Source organism: Oryza sativa, chromosome 4 (genome assembly GCF_034140825.1).
Source record: "Oryza sativa Japonica Group chromosome 4, ASM3414082v1".
NCBI lineage: Eukaryota > Viridiplantae > Streptophyta > Magnoliopsida > Poales > Poaceae > Oryza > Oryza sativa.
In genome coordinates, this window is record NC_089038.1 from 22,756,146 (window position 1) to 22,769,710 (window position 13,565).

General features: G+C 41.9%; 2 protein-coding genes and 1 long non-coding RNA gene across 5 annotated transcripts; 2 read left to right on the forward strand and 1 right to left on the reverse strand.

The window, feature by feature from the left end:
* Positions 1–208: 208 nt before the first annotated feature.
* On the reverse strand, positions 209–5,255 carry LOC4335970 (F-box/FBD/LRR-repeat protein At1g13570). 3 transcript variants are annotated; one of them, XM_066309530.1, is made up of 6 exons: positions 4,721–5,255; positions 4,502–4,611; positions 3,080–3,158; positions 2,085–2,939; positions 1,847–1,996; positions 209–860 (listed from the first exon to the last, which is right to left on the reverse strand). In XM_066309530.1, the coding sequence occupies exons 3-6, from the start codon at positions 3,080–3,082 to the stop codon at positions 555–557; spliced, it is 1,314 nt and encodes a 437-aa protein (XP_066165627.1). In that variant the 5' UTR covers positions 3,083–3,158; positions 4,502–4,611; positions 4,721–5,255; the 3' UTR covers positions 209–554. The 3 variants fall into 3 exon arrangements, 2 of the variants coding, with proteins under 2 accessions (XP_066165627.1, XP_066165626.1); XM_066309529.1 differs by having other exon boundaries at positions 4,502–4,614; XR_010740730.1 differs by lacking the exons at positions 209–860; positions 1,847–1,996; positions 2,085–2,939 and having other exon boundaries at positions 2,945–3,158; positions 4,502–4,614.
* Positions 5,256–6,870: 1,615 nt separating this feature from the next.
* Positions 6,871–10,845, forward strand: LOC136356382 (pentatricopeptide repeat-containing protein At1g09900-like). The gene is made up of 2 exons (XM_066310159.1): positions 6,871–8,769; positions 10,478–10,845. The coding sequence occupies exon 1, from the start codon at positions 6,950–6,952 to the stop codon at positions 8,756–8,758; it is 1,809 nt and encodes a 602-aa protein (XP_066166256.1). The 5' UTR covers positions 6,871–6,949; the 3' UTR covers positions 8,759–8,769; positions 10,478–10,845.
* Positions 10,846–11,127: 282 nt separating this feature from the next.
* Positions 11,128–13,314, forward strand: LOC107280682 (uncharacterized). Its single transcript, XR_001545229.3, has 4 exons — positions 11,128–11,253; positions 11,334–11,411; positions 12,191–12,492; positions 12,870–13,314. It is a non-coding gene; the product is annotated as an uncharacterized lncRNA (long non-coding RNA).
* The last annotated feature ends 251 nt before the right edge of the window (positions 13,315–13,565 follow it).

Genomic DNA, 13,565 nt, shown 5'->3' on the forward strand with positions numbered 1-13,565 from the left:
GATTAGAAATTTAGAATTTGATCTTGTGAACTGTCTACACTGGTAGAACATTTATTGGCATGTCGACATGCATACATGGTTATTGGTCAACGTTACACGATTAAGAAAAAACTGACAAGGTAGTCCAAGACATATACTGCAGTTCATTTGTTTTTACCTACTATTGCTGAATTCAGTAGTACACATACATGATAGTAGAATTCCCAAATAGAACTGGAAATAGAAAACTGGATTGTACAACTGAAACAGTCGTATATACAACCTTTTCAAGTTTGTCAGAAGACAGGTTTTCTGCTATTAGGCATTATAACCACAAAGACAGCATCAGATATATCCAGAAACCGAAACTGCGACAGAACAATCGAACTTTATCCCCTTTCAGTAGAATTTACACACACACACACACACAAAAATCTAGAAATCCCCTGTCCCAATCCTCACATCTTCACCTAGACATGCATTTGAATAGCCGGGCACATCATACGGATCGAGGGTGGGGGGGAGCACACCACTACATTCCGCTAAATGCATGCTTAAAGACTTTTTGGCAGAGCCTAAAGAACAAAGAGCTTCGCCTTCGGTGGGAGTGCCTCGCGGATATGAAGTTCGATAGTCTGACGAGCAATACTGCAGAGATAGTCGTTCTTAATGTCACTTTCCAACATTCTTTCAGTTGTATCCACAGTTATAACGTCTAGTGCAGTTGCATTTTCCACAACATGTAAAAGAAACTCAAGTTGTCCTCTAGCCCCTTTGAATCCTGTAACACAAAGGTTCTTCAGATATTTGTATTCATCGTGCCCAAGTTCATGTCTAAGGGGGCCTTCTTGTGCAAACCATAGGCTATGACCGCTAGCAAACTGCAAAAAGTTCAAAAATATCAGGTTAACAAACTTCAGCTCAAAAAGTACAAATTTCACTGTTAACAATAAAGACAAAAACATTGAAAGAACGTCTGGCACTGAGGGGCCATAACATAACTAAAAGTCTAAACCACATATGGAAGTAACTAAAACATGTTTCCCAAATATTTACTTTACTGGAAGTATGTGTAGCATTTCATTAAATATATGAATATATTTTGATAGACTAGATTGAACACATCAAAGAAATAGGATATTTGCAAACAAAAGGACTGTTTGAGAACACCTTAGTTCATTGAATGACAGATTTCTAGCTTGACTATGTAACTAGATACAATCAATTAGGAAGCCCTGTTAGAACATCAATGATCCATTAATATGTTATGTTGTGTACTACCTCTAATAACCAAAATATGTTTTGTTGTGATGTTTGGTTCTGTTCCATAGGTAAAAAGATGTAAACAGAGACTGAAATCACTTTACTACAGCTTGCCAACAATTATTGCAATGCTCTACCATGTAAATATAAAACTAACTAACAAATTTACCCAACTTAAATGTAAACTAACAAACACAATCATGGCACATTCAATAGTATTTTCTAACGTTGAGACTGAGAATTAAGTATCACAAACTGATATTGGTGCTCTTATTTATTCCACATCTCACCATCTTTCCTCTACTAAGGTTATAAAGTACTAGGTCCCATGTATTACTGAGAATATGAAAGACACTTGAACAATACCACACATGCTACAGTACCTAGTGCACAAATAGGTATAGGCCCACAAAAAGTTTTGATTTGCAATGATACTTTCACCAAACTAAGTATATATTTAAAACAATACCCATGGTCAATCTTACACTGTTTCGACACAACATGTTTCGCTAATCCTTTTTATGCATGAAGAGCTTCAGTAAATACATAAACAAGAGAGCTATCAAATACTGAGTAGCAAAGACAAAATGAGAAGAGTACTTACATGCACTTCCACCTTTTCAACGAAGGGTGCAGCCCTCATGACATAAGCTAAGTACAGAATTTTGTCGGAACCATGAGATAATATGTGCGCAAACAATTGTATGTGTTTGAGACAGGAAAACTTCAGTGAGTTATCTAACGACCATAGATTCTGAAAGATTAAAAAAAAAACAAATATCATTCTCCAAACAGTGCTAGGAAAACTGAATTTTTAGTTCACAGTTGTTGAAAGGGAAAACCTCCAGTTGTAGATCAGGAATACATAATGTCAGCTTGTGGACATTTGGAAGGCCATGGAAAAGGGAAGCAACAACATGGTGAAAAATGGCGTCAAAAATGAAAATGTGTGCATTGACCAGCTTTGACGTATGATTGAGGACAATTGGAACAAATTCACCCTCATATATAAAGGTAGAGAGTTTTGTAGCGTGGAGCTCTATCTTGGTTATGACACAGCAACTAATAAGCAGGTAGGCTAAATGGGACATCGGACGATCTACCCTAAGGTCATCCTTCAGATGGCATCTGACCATGCTCAACCACTCAAGACAGCAACAGTTGCACAACATGTTCTCAAGTTCCTTTCTTGTAACATGCACCAAATTAAGCTCAAGCTTCCTTAGGTTTGGGAAACCTCCGAACCAGGAAGGTGGTTGCAAAGAGATAAAGCTAAATTGAAGATGTTGTAGACGGCAAATGCTTCCACTGTCTAAAAGTTCAAATGGAAATATGAACCGATCGTCACAACGAGCAAATCTAATAGGCACTAAATCAAAAGATAGATGTTTTGTCCTCGCTGACACAGCAAAACTAACCCACTTATTCAGATTATCAACTAGAATGCTGTCAAATTCAAACTTAATTCCAAATGCTTCCACCATCTTTCCTTGATAATTCTGTAGAACTTTTTCAACATTATTAATGAATCTCTGACAATATTTATTTTGACCACGCCTGCGACTACCACACACTGCTCCACCATCAAGAGATATTTTTGAGCGAAGCGTCCACATGGATCTCCACTTACTTGATAAAACACTAGTCCTTATTGCCTCTTTCTGAGGCAATTTTGATAAAATTGTGCATATCAAATCCTGAATTGAAAGAACAACATACCTTCAAGTTAAGAAATCCAGTACATAATTCAATATGAACACAAAATGGGGAAGAGAAGATACTGCCGGGAGGTCTTCAAATTGAAGATTTGACTTCCCTTTCTCACTTATTTCTTTACCATGGGTAGGTTTCGGTGTTGTCCTTTTGCACATTAGATACTTCCCCATTTTAAGTACAAAATTAATAAAATGCAGCTCCTAAAATAAAAATAAAATGACATTACAATATTTAATAATCAGAATAAGTGAAGAACATAAAATAACTAAATGCAATAAAATCAGGTTGGCACGGGTTTCTTTGTAAAATAAATGTTTTCCATTTTGACATTATGCAAAAGCGTGACTATAGGCTGTTCTCTGTTATTTTTCCAGTGTAATCACAGGTTGGCGTATTTCCACTCCAATTAATCAATAACCCATTCGCCCTTGACATGTGCAAGAGAGGAGGAACATGAGCATGCAGAGATTTGGATGTAGAATAGGTGGTTACATTTTTGCATGGGTTAAGGTTGCTGCTATTAATGGATCTTGTAGTTTGGTACAAGTGCAGAAAGGATTGCTTTTTTACGAATGTAAGATGTAATTCTGTTATTAGTGGATCTTGTAGTTTGGTACAAGTGCAGAAAGGATTGCTTTTTTTATGAATGTAAGATGTAATTCTGTTATTAGTGGATCTTGTAGTTTGGTAGAAGTGCAGAAAGGATTGTTTTTGTACGAAGGTAGATGTAATTCTGTTATTTCTGGGCATATGTAAGCAGGATTGTTACTACAGTTCTCATTGCCGTGAGTTGACATGGAAAATCTAAGATATGGGAATCTTACAGCGAAAATCTAAGATACAATTTTGGATTAATGCAGTTTATGTTGTTACCACCATGTGGATGTGTCTTTCTTTTTCTTTCTGTGTAAAGACTGTCTGCTGTTAGGCTTTCTTCCTAAGCCAGGTCAATGGAAATTTAATCTGTTCTCAATAAAAAAAGAAAGTTGGTATTGAGATGATAATTTGGGGGGGGGGGGGGGGGAATATGAATAGACTAATTAATTACTCACTAAACCCTCCATGTACACATAGAGATAGGACATGATCCCTCCATGTGCACAGAGAGGTGGACCATGATCATTCAGAGATTTGGATGCAGAGTATGGGTGGTCAGATTCGTGCATGGTATAAAGTTTCTGATATTAGTGAATCTTTAAGAATTATGTAGAACTGCAGACAGTAAGGTGTTCTCTACAAATGTAAGGTGTAATCAAGTCGTTTGCAGATTCTATGTGAGCAGGATTGTTGCTGCAGTCCTCATCGCTGTGAATCAGAGAGAAAATCTAAGATGCAGCAATCCTACGGCAAAAAGGAGTCGATTTGTGACCATAGTTTGCGTTAAATATCAGTGATGAAGCATAAGGCAATCACAGTGTGACTTTGCATGATATGAATTACTACACATTTGCTTTGTACCATCGATCGGACTGCGCATTAATGCTCGGAGTGAATAGAACACGCAAATAGTAGGAGAGAGGCGATATAGACGAGGGAACCAAACCTGCGGAAGCTCACTGGACAGCATCCTGGAAACGCGAGATGCTGGAAGGCTGTTCTCCTTACCCCCAATAAACTCCAATGAACTTCCTCCAGTGAACCCCACCCCCTCTTCTTCTTCAATAATAAACAAGCAAACAGTAAGGGTAAAACCTAGATTCTAGGACTGGCGATTCTTTGCAATTTATTTGGAGATAACAACGAGAAAGACGCTGTGCCGTACCCGAATGCGAGAGGAACTCGCGTCAGGCTAGGCTAGGCTAGGCTTGGTTTGGTTGAGGCCGGGACGGCAACCAGGCAACCAGCCGGTGGAGTTCCTGTCGAACCCGTTCTTCACCGAGCCTGTGCATCGAATTCGCAAGCTCGGAGGTTTCCCGTCCAACGCCGGCGTCGGTCATGCCCCGGCGAGAGCACTCGTCCCTTCGTCGGCCATGCCCGCGAGCCTCGTCGGGCCACGCGGGGAGGAGACGGTCGGAGCGGCGTTGGGGAGGGAGACCATCGAGGCCCCCCCAATACGCGAAGCACCGATCCCCTCCTGAGTTCCCTCCGCTGACGCCGACGCCGACGCGAGATTCAGCAGGATCCGACGAGCCGCCGAGGGAAGCAGCGGCCAGATCTGGACGAGGCGGAGCCCTCCGACCGGTCGACGGCTGGCGGTCGGTTCCTGTGCCGGAGAAGGTAGGAGAGGCGGAGGTCGGGCGGGCTCCAGCGGAGGTTGGCTGCGTTTGTTATCGAGGAAGAGGAAGAAGAAGCGCCGCGGCGCCGCCTCGTTCGCTCGTTCGGGTGTGTTTGCACGTCAAAATTCTTTTGGAAGAAACTGGAACGATGTGTTAAAAAAGTTGAAAGTTTACGTGTAAAAAAGTTTTGATATGTTGAAAAAATTAAAAGTTTAAAGAAAAAGTTTGGAACTAAATAAGAAGACCGAAAGGTGGGAGTACAGGGGGAGTGGCGAGTATTAAAGAGATGGTAAAAGGCAGAAAAAAAAATTGAGTAGAGTGAATTGCAGTTTGGCAATATTTCACTATTATCAAAGTTTTATTTTTGATAGGATAACTTTATTCTTTTAATTACCTCCAAATAATTTTGTTAGCATCCATAAGTATTGTCAGTGTTTCGGTACATAGGAGTATGCCATATCTTTATCCTTCATAAAGGGTAGACATAGGGCCGAGTTTATATCCAAATTTTTTCTTCAAACTTTCAACTTTTCGATCACCTCAAAACTTTCCTACACACACAAACTTCTAACTTTTCCGTCACATCGTTCTAATTTTAACCAAACTTTCAATTTTGGTGTGAACTAAACACACCCTAAATAGTAAAGAGAGTTGGCTGGTCTAGACCTAAATAATTGCGAAGGGGCTGTTTAGTTGCTTGCCAAACATTGCCACACTATAAAAGTTTGCCGGTTTTGAAATATATCATTGGTATTCAACTATTGTAACCATGCCATTATAACTTCATGGTTATTGGGTATATGCCACTGCTTACCCCTTAATTGCATTTTCTTTTTTTTTGACAGAATTGTCCCAATCTTCTCCCTTGCTCCTCTCCTCTCTCTCCATACTGTTCATCTTCTTCACCACAACACCATTGCATTTGCATCAAGCGGGGTCCCAACGCGGGGGCGGTGGAAGGGGGTGCTGAAGGACAGGGTGGACGACAGCTGTTGCAGCGTTCGAGCACCACCGCAGGGCGGTGGACTCCGCTGTGACATGCTCCTCCCGATCCAAGCAGACTGGGCCATCGTCGTGCTGCGAAGGACGTGGTAGAGCGGCGCCGGCGAGAGCAGCAGCGACACGGAGCGGCGGCGGCGACAGCAATAGCGGCGACGTGGCGGCATCAGCAGCAACAGCAGCGAGCAACAACGGCGGCAGCACTAGCAGCGACACGGCGGAGAGCGGCGTCAGCAGCAGCCGTGACGCGACGGCAAGGTGGCGTCACTAAGATTACAAACAAGTATCAATGGCATCGTTACAAATACGCAAATAGTAATGGTATAATTAAAAACCGGTAAATTTTTAACGGAATGAATCTAATTAACCCTATCTTCTTTCTATCCCTATATATCCTTTTAAGTTACTTTAAACATTTTTCTCCTAAATAACATAACACATATGTAATCTGATATTATACTCATGATGCTGGTCGTGATAGGTAGTAGAATATAACCTGATGAAAAATTATTATATGATTGATACTCTCCCTATTTCAAAATAAAGCTTAAAATTGGATAAAATATTTTTCATAGCACTTCACTACGAATTTTAATAGGTGACATGTTTCCCTCTCTACGCCGTTTTGGCTTCCGAGTCTCTCCAATTCCACGACTCCAGTGGACTGTATAGGATGACGAGCACCAAACGACGCGCCGACGCGGCCACACCCGCGCGGCCCATCGCTCGCCTCTGCCTCGACCTCGAGCGAGCGCCGCACCCGCAATCCAAACACGATGCCTTCGTCGCCGTCGCCTCCCACCCTCTGCACCCTCCTCCCCTCCTCCTCCTCCTCCTCCTCCTCTGGCCACCCCCACCACCCGCGCCAACCCACCGCCGCCGGCGGGTGGCTCCCGCCGCGCCTCCGCAGCTCCGGCGCCAAGCCCCCGCCGACCCCGAGGCTCGAGAGCCCCACCACGCGGCAGCAGCAGCAGGCGCCGCGACGCCTCCTCGGGTCCGACCGCCGCCTCAGCGCGCTCGTCCACCGCGGGGACCTCGACGCGGCGCTCCGCCTCGTCGAGTCCTCCCCGCGCCCGCCCGACGCGGCGCTCGCCAACAGGCTCGTCCGCGACCTCTGCCGCCGCGGCCGCCCCGACGACGCCGAGCGCGTCGTCGGGGCCTGCGGGCCGGCCGCCACCGTCGTCGCGTACGGCGCCCTCACCGACGGGTACTGCCGCGCGGGGCGGCTCGGGGACGCGCGGCGCGTCGTGGGGGGCATGCCCGTGCAGCCCAACGCGTACACCTACAACCCGCTCATCCACACGCTCTGCGAGCGTGGCCAGGTCAGGGACGCGCTCTCGGTGCTCGACGATATGCTCTGCCGCGGGTGCGCCCCCGACGTCGTCACCTACAACATCCTCCTCGAGGCGACGTGCAAGGGGAGGGGGTACCGGCAGGCCATGGAGTTGATCGACCTGATGCGCGCCGAGGGGTGCACGCCGAACAACGTGACGTATAATGTCCTCATGGATGGTATGTGCGGAGAAGGTGATGTGGATGACGCCCTCGAGTTATTGAGAAACTTGCCCTCTCATGGTTGCAAGCCGAGTACTGTCAACTACAACACTGTCTTGAAGGGCCTCTGCAGTGCCGAGAGGTGGGGAGATGCCGATGAGCTTGTAACAGAGATGCTCCGAGAGAATTGTCCCCCGAATGAAGCAACGTTCAATGTGGTCATTTATTCATTGTGTCGGAAAGGACTGCTCCAGCAGGCAATCCAGCTTCTAGAGAAAATGTCAAAGCATGGGTGCACGGCAAATATTGTCACCTATAATGCCATCATCAACGGCCTCTGCGAGCAAAGGAATGTGGATGGTGCTATGGGGTTGCTAAGCAAGATGAAATCTTATGGTTGTAAACCTGATATTGTCACCTACAACACTCTATTGAAGGGGTTGTGTAGTGCAGCGCGATGGGTGGATGCTGAAGAGCTAATGGATAACATGACCCAAAATGGTTGCCTCCCAGATAATGTGACATTCAACACACTGATTGGTTTCTTGTGTCAAAAAGGGTTGATGGTCGATGCTATTGAAGTATTTAAGCAAATGCCTGACAAAGGTTGTACTCCGAATTCGATCACTTACAGTACAATAATAAGTGGGCTTGCCAAGGCTACTAAGCTGGATCAAGCCCTTGAGTTATTCAATGAAATGGGCCACAAAGGATTCAACCCAGATAAAATTTATCAGTTATTAGCTGAGTGTCTGAATGATGATGATACAATTGAGGAAGCAATTCAGACTGTTCGCAAACTGCAGGATTCAGGCATATCACCTCACACTGTGCTCTACAATGCAATCCTCCTAGGACTTTGTAGAAATGGCAAAACAGAGTTTGCTATTGATATCATGGCTTATATGGTGTCTAGTGGTTGCATGCCTGATGACTTGACTTACGTCATACTCATTGAAGGTCTGGCATACGAGGGCTATTTGAATGAGGCAAGAGAATTGCTAATCAAGTTGTGCTCTAGAGATGTTCTTGTTAACAGCTTGATCAAGAGTGAAGCTCTGTTGTTAGATCAAAATATCCACGCTTCTTGATTCATGTTGAGGTCAAGGGCTTGCTTGTTCTTTTGACTTCATTTATGTCATAGTGAATTAGTGATGGAGTAGGTTAGCACTTACACATTGCTTCAGTTTTGTTGATATGTTTAGTTACCATTGCTTCAGTTGTATTGTAGACTAAAGATTAGTTCTCCATTTGCTTTAGTTATTTATCTGAAGATGTGCTCAAATATCTGTCACTGTTGGTTGGTCTTAGTAGCAATTTTCTAAGGATAACTGTATGGTTACAAATGTCATCATGTTGGATTGTAAATATGACTTGGTTTTTACTTTCTAACCACAGAACAACATACTTTGTAAAAATATGGTGTGTAGGCATGGGAATGCCTAGTGTGTAGACCCTACTTTAGAATAATTTCTTCGCTTCCTTTTGGTGGAAAATTGTCCTAGGATTTAAGCTGAGATGATATGTGTGACACGGAAATCAAGAGACTGGAATGCTGTGTGCATGGCTGCCTGCTGCTATGAACCATTCTAATAGCTTTGCTAAAATAGGGTTGTTCATAGCTGTTTAATCTGTTTTGCTAAGGGACATGGTTATTTATATATAAATAGGGGACATATCCGGTGAAAACCATCAAATAAGTGAAAACCCGTGAAAACCACATCTAAAAGTTTTGTAAATTAATGAAAAAATTACTAGAGATAGGTATAGGCATGAAATACATTCATACCAAATCTCATGTTTAAACTCAACTTCATTTGAGAGAAACAAAAAAGACAAATTTCGGGTGAATAGTGTTATGTTACTATTCACCTCAAATTTGTCTTTTTTGTTTCTCTCAAATGAAGTTGAGTTTGAACATGAGATTTGGTATGAATGTATTTCATGCCTATACCTATCTCTAGTAATTTTTTCATGAATTTACAAAACTTTTAGATGCGGTTTTCACGGGTTTTCACTTATTTGATGGTTTTCACTGGATATTCCCCCATATAAATATATTCTATGCCTATCAGAGCAGTTGAGGAATTAGTCCAATTTTATTTGTAACACAAAGCATATATTGTGAATAAATGTTGTCTAGTTGGAGGTTCTTCTAAATGGCAATGCTTATTTTTGTAAGATGTTCATAACTCATTTTTTATACATCTATCAAATACTAGAACTTTGAGGGTTCATGGTTTTATGATAACCTCCCTTGTGATTCAAAGTTTGGTCTAGGATAATGACAGCTGATGTGTACCTAGCTGATTATGTTATGTCACTTAATTAATACAGTTTTCATATTGTTAGTGTGTCCACTTTGCATTCCTAGTTTCAAATTGCTTTATATCTCAGAGTCGATGGGTTGGATTGCCTACATGGAAAAAAGAGTCCAACCTTGTTGGGCTAGATTTAGCTGTCTAGCAATTTTATTCCATCCTACATAGATTCAGTCACTGGAAGCCATGAACAACCACAAAACTCTGGGGATTTTGGTCGCCTTTTTTCATCTGTGTTGTTCCTCATGATATGGATGATCAAATCTCCTAGGTATCCTGTTATTCTTCACCTTTATTAGCTTGAGATCTTTGGCTGACTCATTGTGTCTGGTGCTCTGGTCTTCCTCTGGACTAAACAACTTGTGATAATGATATTAATGCATGTTTATATATGTACTTTTCAGCTCCGACGCTTCTTGATGTAGCCATTATAGTTTCTACATTTAAGTTTCTTTCTGTTGATGATTGACTTCTGTATCTGCTGTGCAGATTACAAGCCTACCAGGTATACAGCTTGTTTTTAACTACAGTTGAAAACCTAAAGCTTGATACTCCATCGAATTAGGTTTAACACACTCTATATCTGCATGTACGTTTGTTTATGAAATGTAAGAGTTATTTTTCAGTTGGGCAGATTTCTAGGTCTACAGCTTGTTTTTTTAAAGCTGCGAAGAACGTTAAGCTTTACAGGCTTAAGAATGTACCCTGTAATAATGTGTTTTTCTTGTGCATCATTTTTGTATCCTTAGCTTTTATGAAACCACCACAGGTTCACCTTATGTGTTTTTAACATCCTTTTATAGATGTAAATCAGTCAGAAAGCATTCTGTATCTAAACTTTGAATGTATTACTTTTTTTTTATGTTTATTCTAATTGTTTATGTTTGCATGTGCTGCTGGAGGAAGAGGCCACTGAGCTAGAGCAATCTCAGCTGTTGAGGCACCACTCTGGTTTAGGTTTACATGTCCTGGCCTGTTAGTTCTACTTCTAGCTCTATATTCTCCAGCTTGTAATGAGCTATTTGCAAATTGCAAGGCACTGGTTTGAATGTTGACATGACCTTTATTTTACAATCAGGGGTAATCTTTTTGAACATAGACACATGCATTGCATTTTTAACATGGGAGACATAATGTACCACCCCATGATTAATTGGTCCATCATGTGGTCATCTCATGCAGTAAACCTAATGTATTTCATGCGCTGCCTGGCTGATAATAGACGATATCGCACACAATGTGGTTGGCAATTAATATGACAACCGGTAATTGCAATAATCTCTGTAGTTTGTTTTGAGTTTGAGCTATGTAGATTTCCTGATTTTTACTCTGGCTCTTATTTCAGTGCTGGTGCTGAGGACCATTGCATGTACTCGTAATGCCATCTAGAGATCTTTCAAACATACTATCTGCAAGAATAAAGGTATGGGCCTTCTCATTGCTTCATTGTTATTGTTTCGAACCTGTTCAGGCCTGGGAAGCAAATTATAACAATTATTGTTTGGACCAAGATTTTTTTTTCTTTTTTTTTTCTGGGAATAAACCGGCACTAGGATATATCAATTTCATTGAATAGAGCAGTAGTAAAACTGTACAAACATTACCTATACAGGGGAAACAAAAGAAAAGGCTCAGCTTTGGACCAATATGTGCTTGTGAAGGCAGCAATTCTTTAATAATTGTAACCACAGATAGGCTGGAACAAACATCAATAGATCGATGAACTGTAGTTCTGTCAATGTATCTTTACCCATGTTTTTTTCCTTCACTCGGTTCTCTAATTCACAAATGCTCTTGGCATGACGTTCCTGTCGTTGGAGTCCATTCAAATCACTTCAACCATTCAAAGATGCTCAAATCACTCTGCCGGTGTTTTGGCCGCTTTTTAAGTCAAAGAAGTTTGTAAGGCACTAAAAGTTTAGGTCCAGTGTAGTAATAGACCGTCAGGTCTTTTTCTCCGATTATTATCCTTGCTTTACTGGACTGGGAATCTACGTATCTACTTTGGTTTAGCAGAGCAGTTGAGATGTTAGAGTCAGGGCAATGGCGTTGCATGTTTGGCGTGCTTATAAACCAGTGCCCAAAAGCACTTTGGCCGGTTATCCCATCTGCTTTGCTACTTGATTACCATGGACCACCATGCACATGAAAATTTGGACTTGGAAACTCCCCTAATTGATCGCCGTTTTATGTACTGTGCAGTGTGCTATAGCCTACATGAATGTGTACATCGACGCAATCATCTACGGATCTACGGTACAAATGGTGACAAGGCTATCTGAGCAATCTGGTGAGAGACCAGAGAATGATCAAGCTGAGCCATATTGTACTGGTCCATCTTTGCATGCTTAAAGAAAAGCGTGGAGTAACTTGGTATCGATGCTTTTAAAAATGTGAAATAATTTGGTATGGATGGTTAAAGGAAACAACTTTCTGTCCTGCCAGAAATTCATACAGGGAACCGGTGAAGATGCACGACAAGCTAAGCTTGAAGACTACTGTAGGTAAGATTCTTAATCTCTTCCCTTCATATCTTAATGAAATTTGGTGGGCTAATCTTTCGTTGCCCGGCAAAAAAAGGATTCTTGACCTCCCCTGCTCTCTCCTTTTCATTTTTTAAAACTTTTTTCTACGTCATCTTGCGTGCTGAATAATTGTCTCGGTTTTTGCACCATGCTAAGTCTCGTTGACCACTATTATCGTAGATAATTGGTCAAGCCTACCCGTTACATTTGGTATTGACATTCTCTGGGTCAACCGTGAAACTGCCGCCCTCTCATCCGTTCATACTTCATACTAGTTGACTGGGAATTGCTTGCTTGTATCCTTGTACCTGTGACATCGATTGTCCGAGCTGACTTCCGGTTGTTTACTGTGGTAGAGTTCAGACCGAATACCGCTTTGTTTCCTGGTCTGCGTGTCGCTCGCATCGCGGTTTTGACTGCATTCATCAGAAGATTGGGGGCGTACACACTGGCACTATCAAACTACTAGTAGTAGGTCTTTGCAGCCTGTCGGCGTTTTGCATGACTTCACTCCAAGCTTGACAAATTTGTTGTAGCGTAGGGGTAACAGCAAGAAATTCTCCCCCTCGTGGCAATACTTTTATTGCACTGAGATTTCCTCTTCGTCGGTATATATGTCGTCTAGGTTTGGTAGTCAATGATATTGTAGCTTTGTAGAATGTTTCAAATATGCATCCAATTCATATAGAAAATGGAAAAGCATCATGTTTGTTTCAAACACAGCTTTCAGCCTTTCAAGGATATGTATATGAAAATATATTGTTTGTAATTGTCATGAGATATGGATACAGTTCCAATCTACATGTGTGATTCATTGCTTATTCAATATATCAAGTATAGGTAGTGCTAGAGTAAACGCAGGAACATGCTATAATATATCAAGGGGTATCAAATGCGTCTCGTTTTATCCAATACGCAAGCACATACGATGTGCAAAAGTAAAATGTTTATACCTGTAATGAGACGCTTTGTAAGGTATATATACAACGTGCTATGGAGGGTATAAGTAGTAGATGAAAGTACTTTTCATCATGCATCTACTAATATCGTTT

Bases quoted from the DNA above. Each gene is read 5' to 3' on its own strand.
- LOC136356382 (XM_066310159.1), top strand. From the start codon at position 6,950: ATGCCTTCGTCGCCGTCGCCTCCCACCCTCTGCACCCTCCTCCCCTCC.
- LOC4335970 (XM_066309530.1), bottom strand. The intron at 1,997-2,084 runs GTTTTCCCTTTC...TTAATCTTTCAG, and splicing joins TTCCTGATCTACAACTGGAG to AATCTATGGTCGTTAGATAA. The intron at 861-1,846 runs GTAAGTACTCTT...AACTTTTTGCAG, and splicing joins TTGAAAAGGTGGAAGTGCAT to TTTGCTAGCGGTCATAGCCT.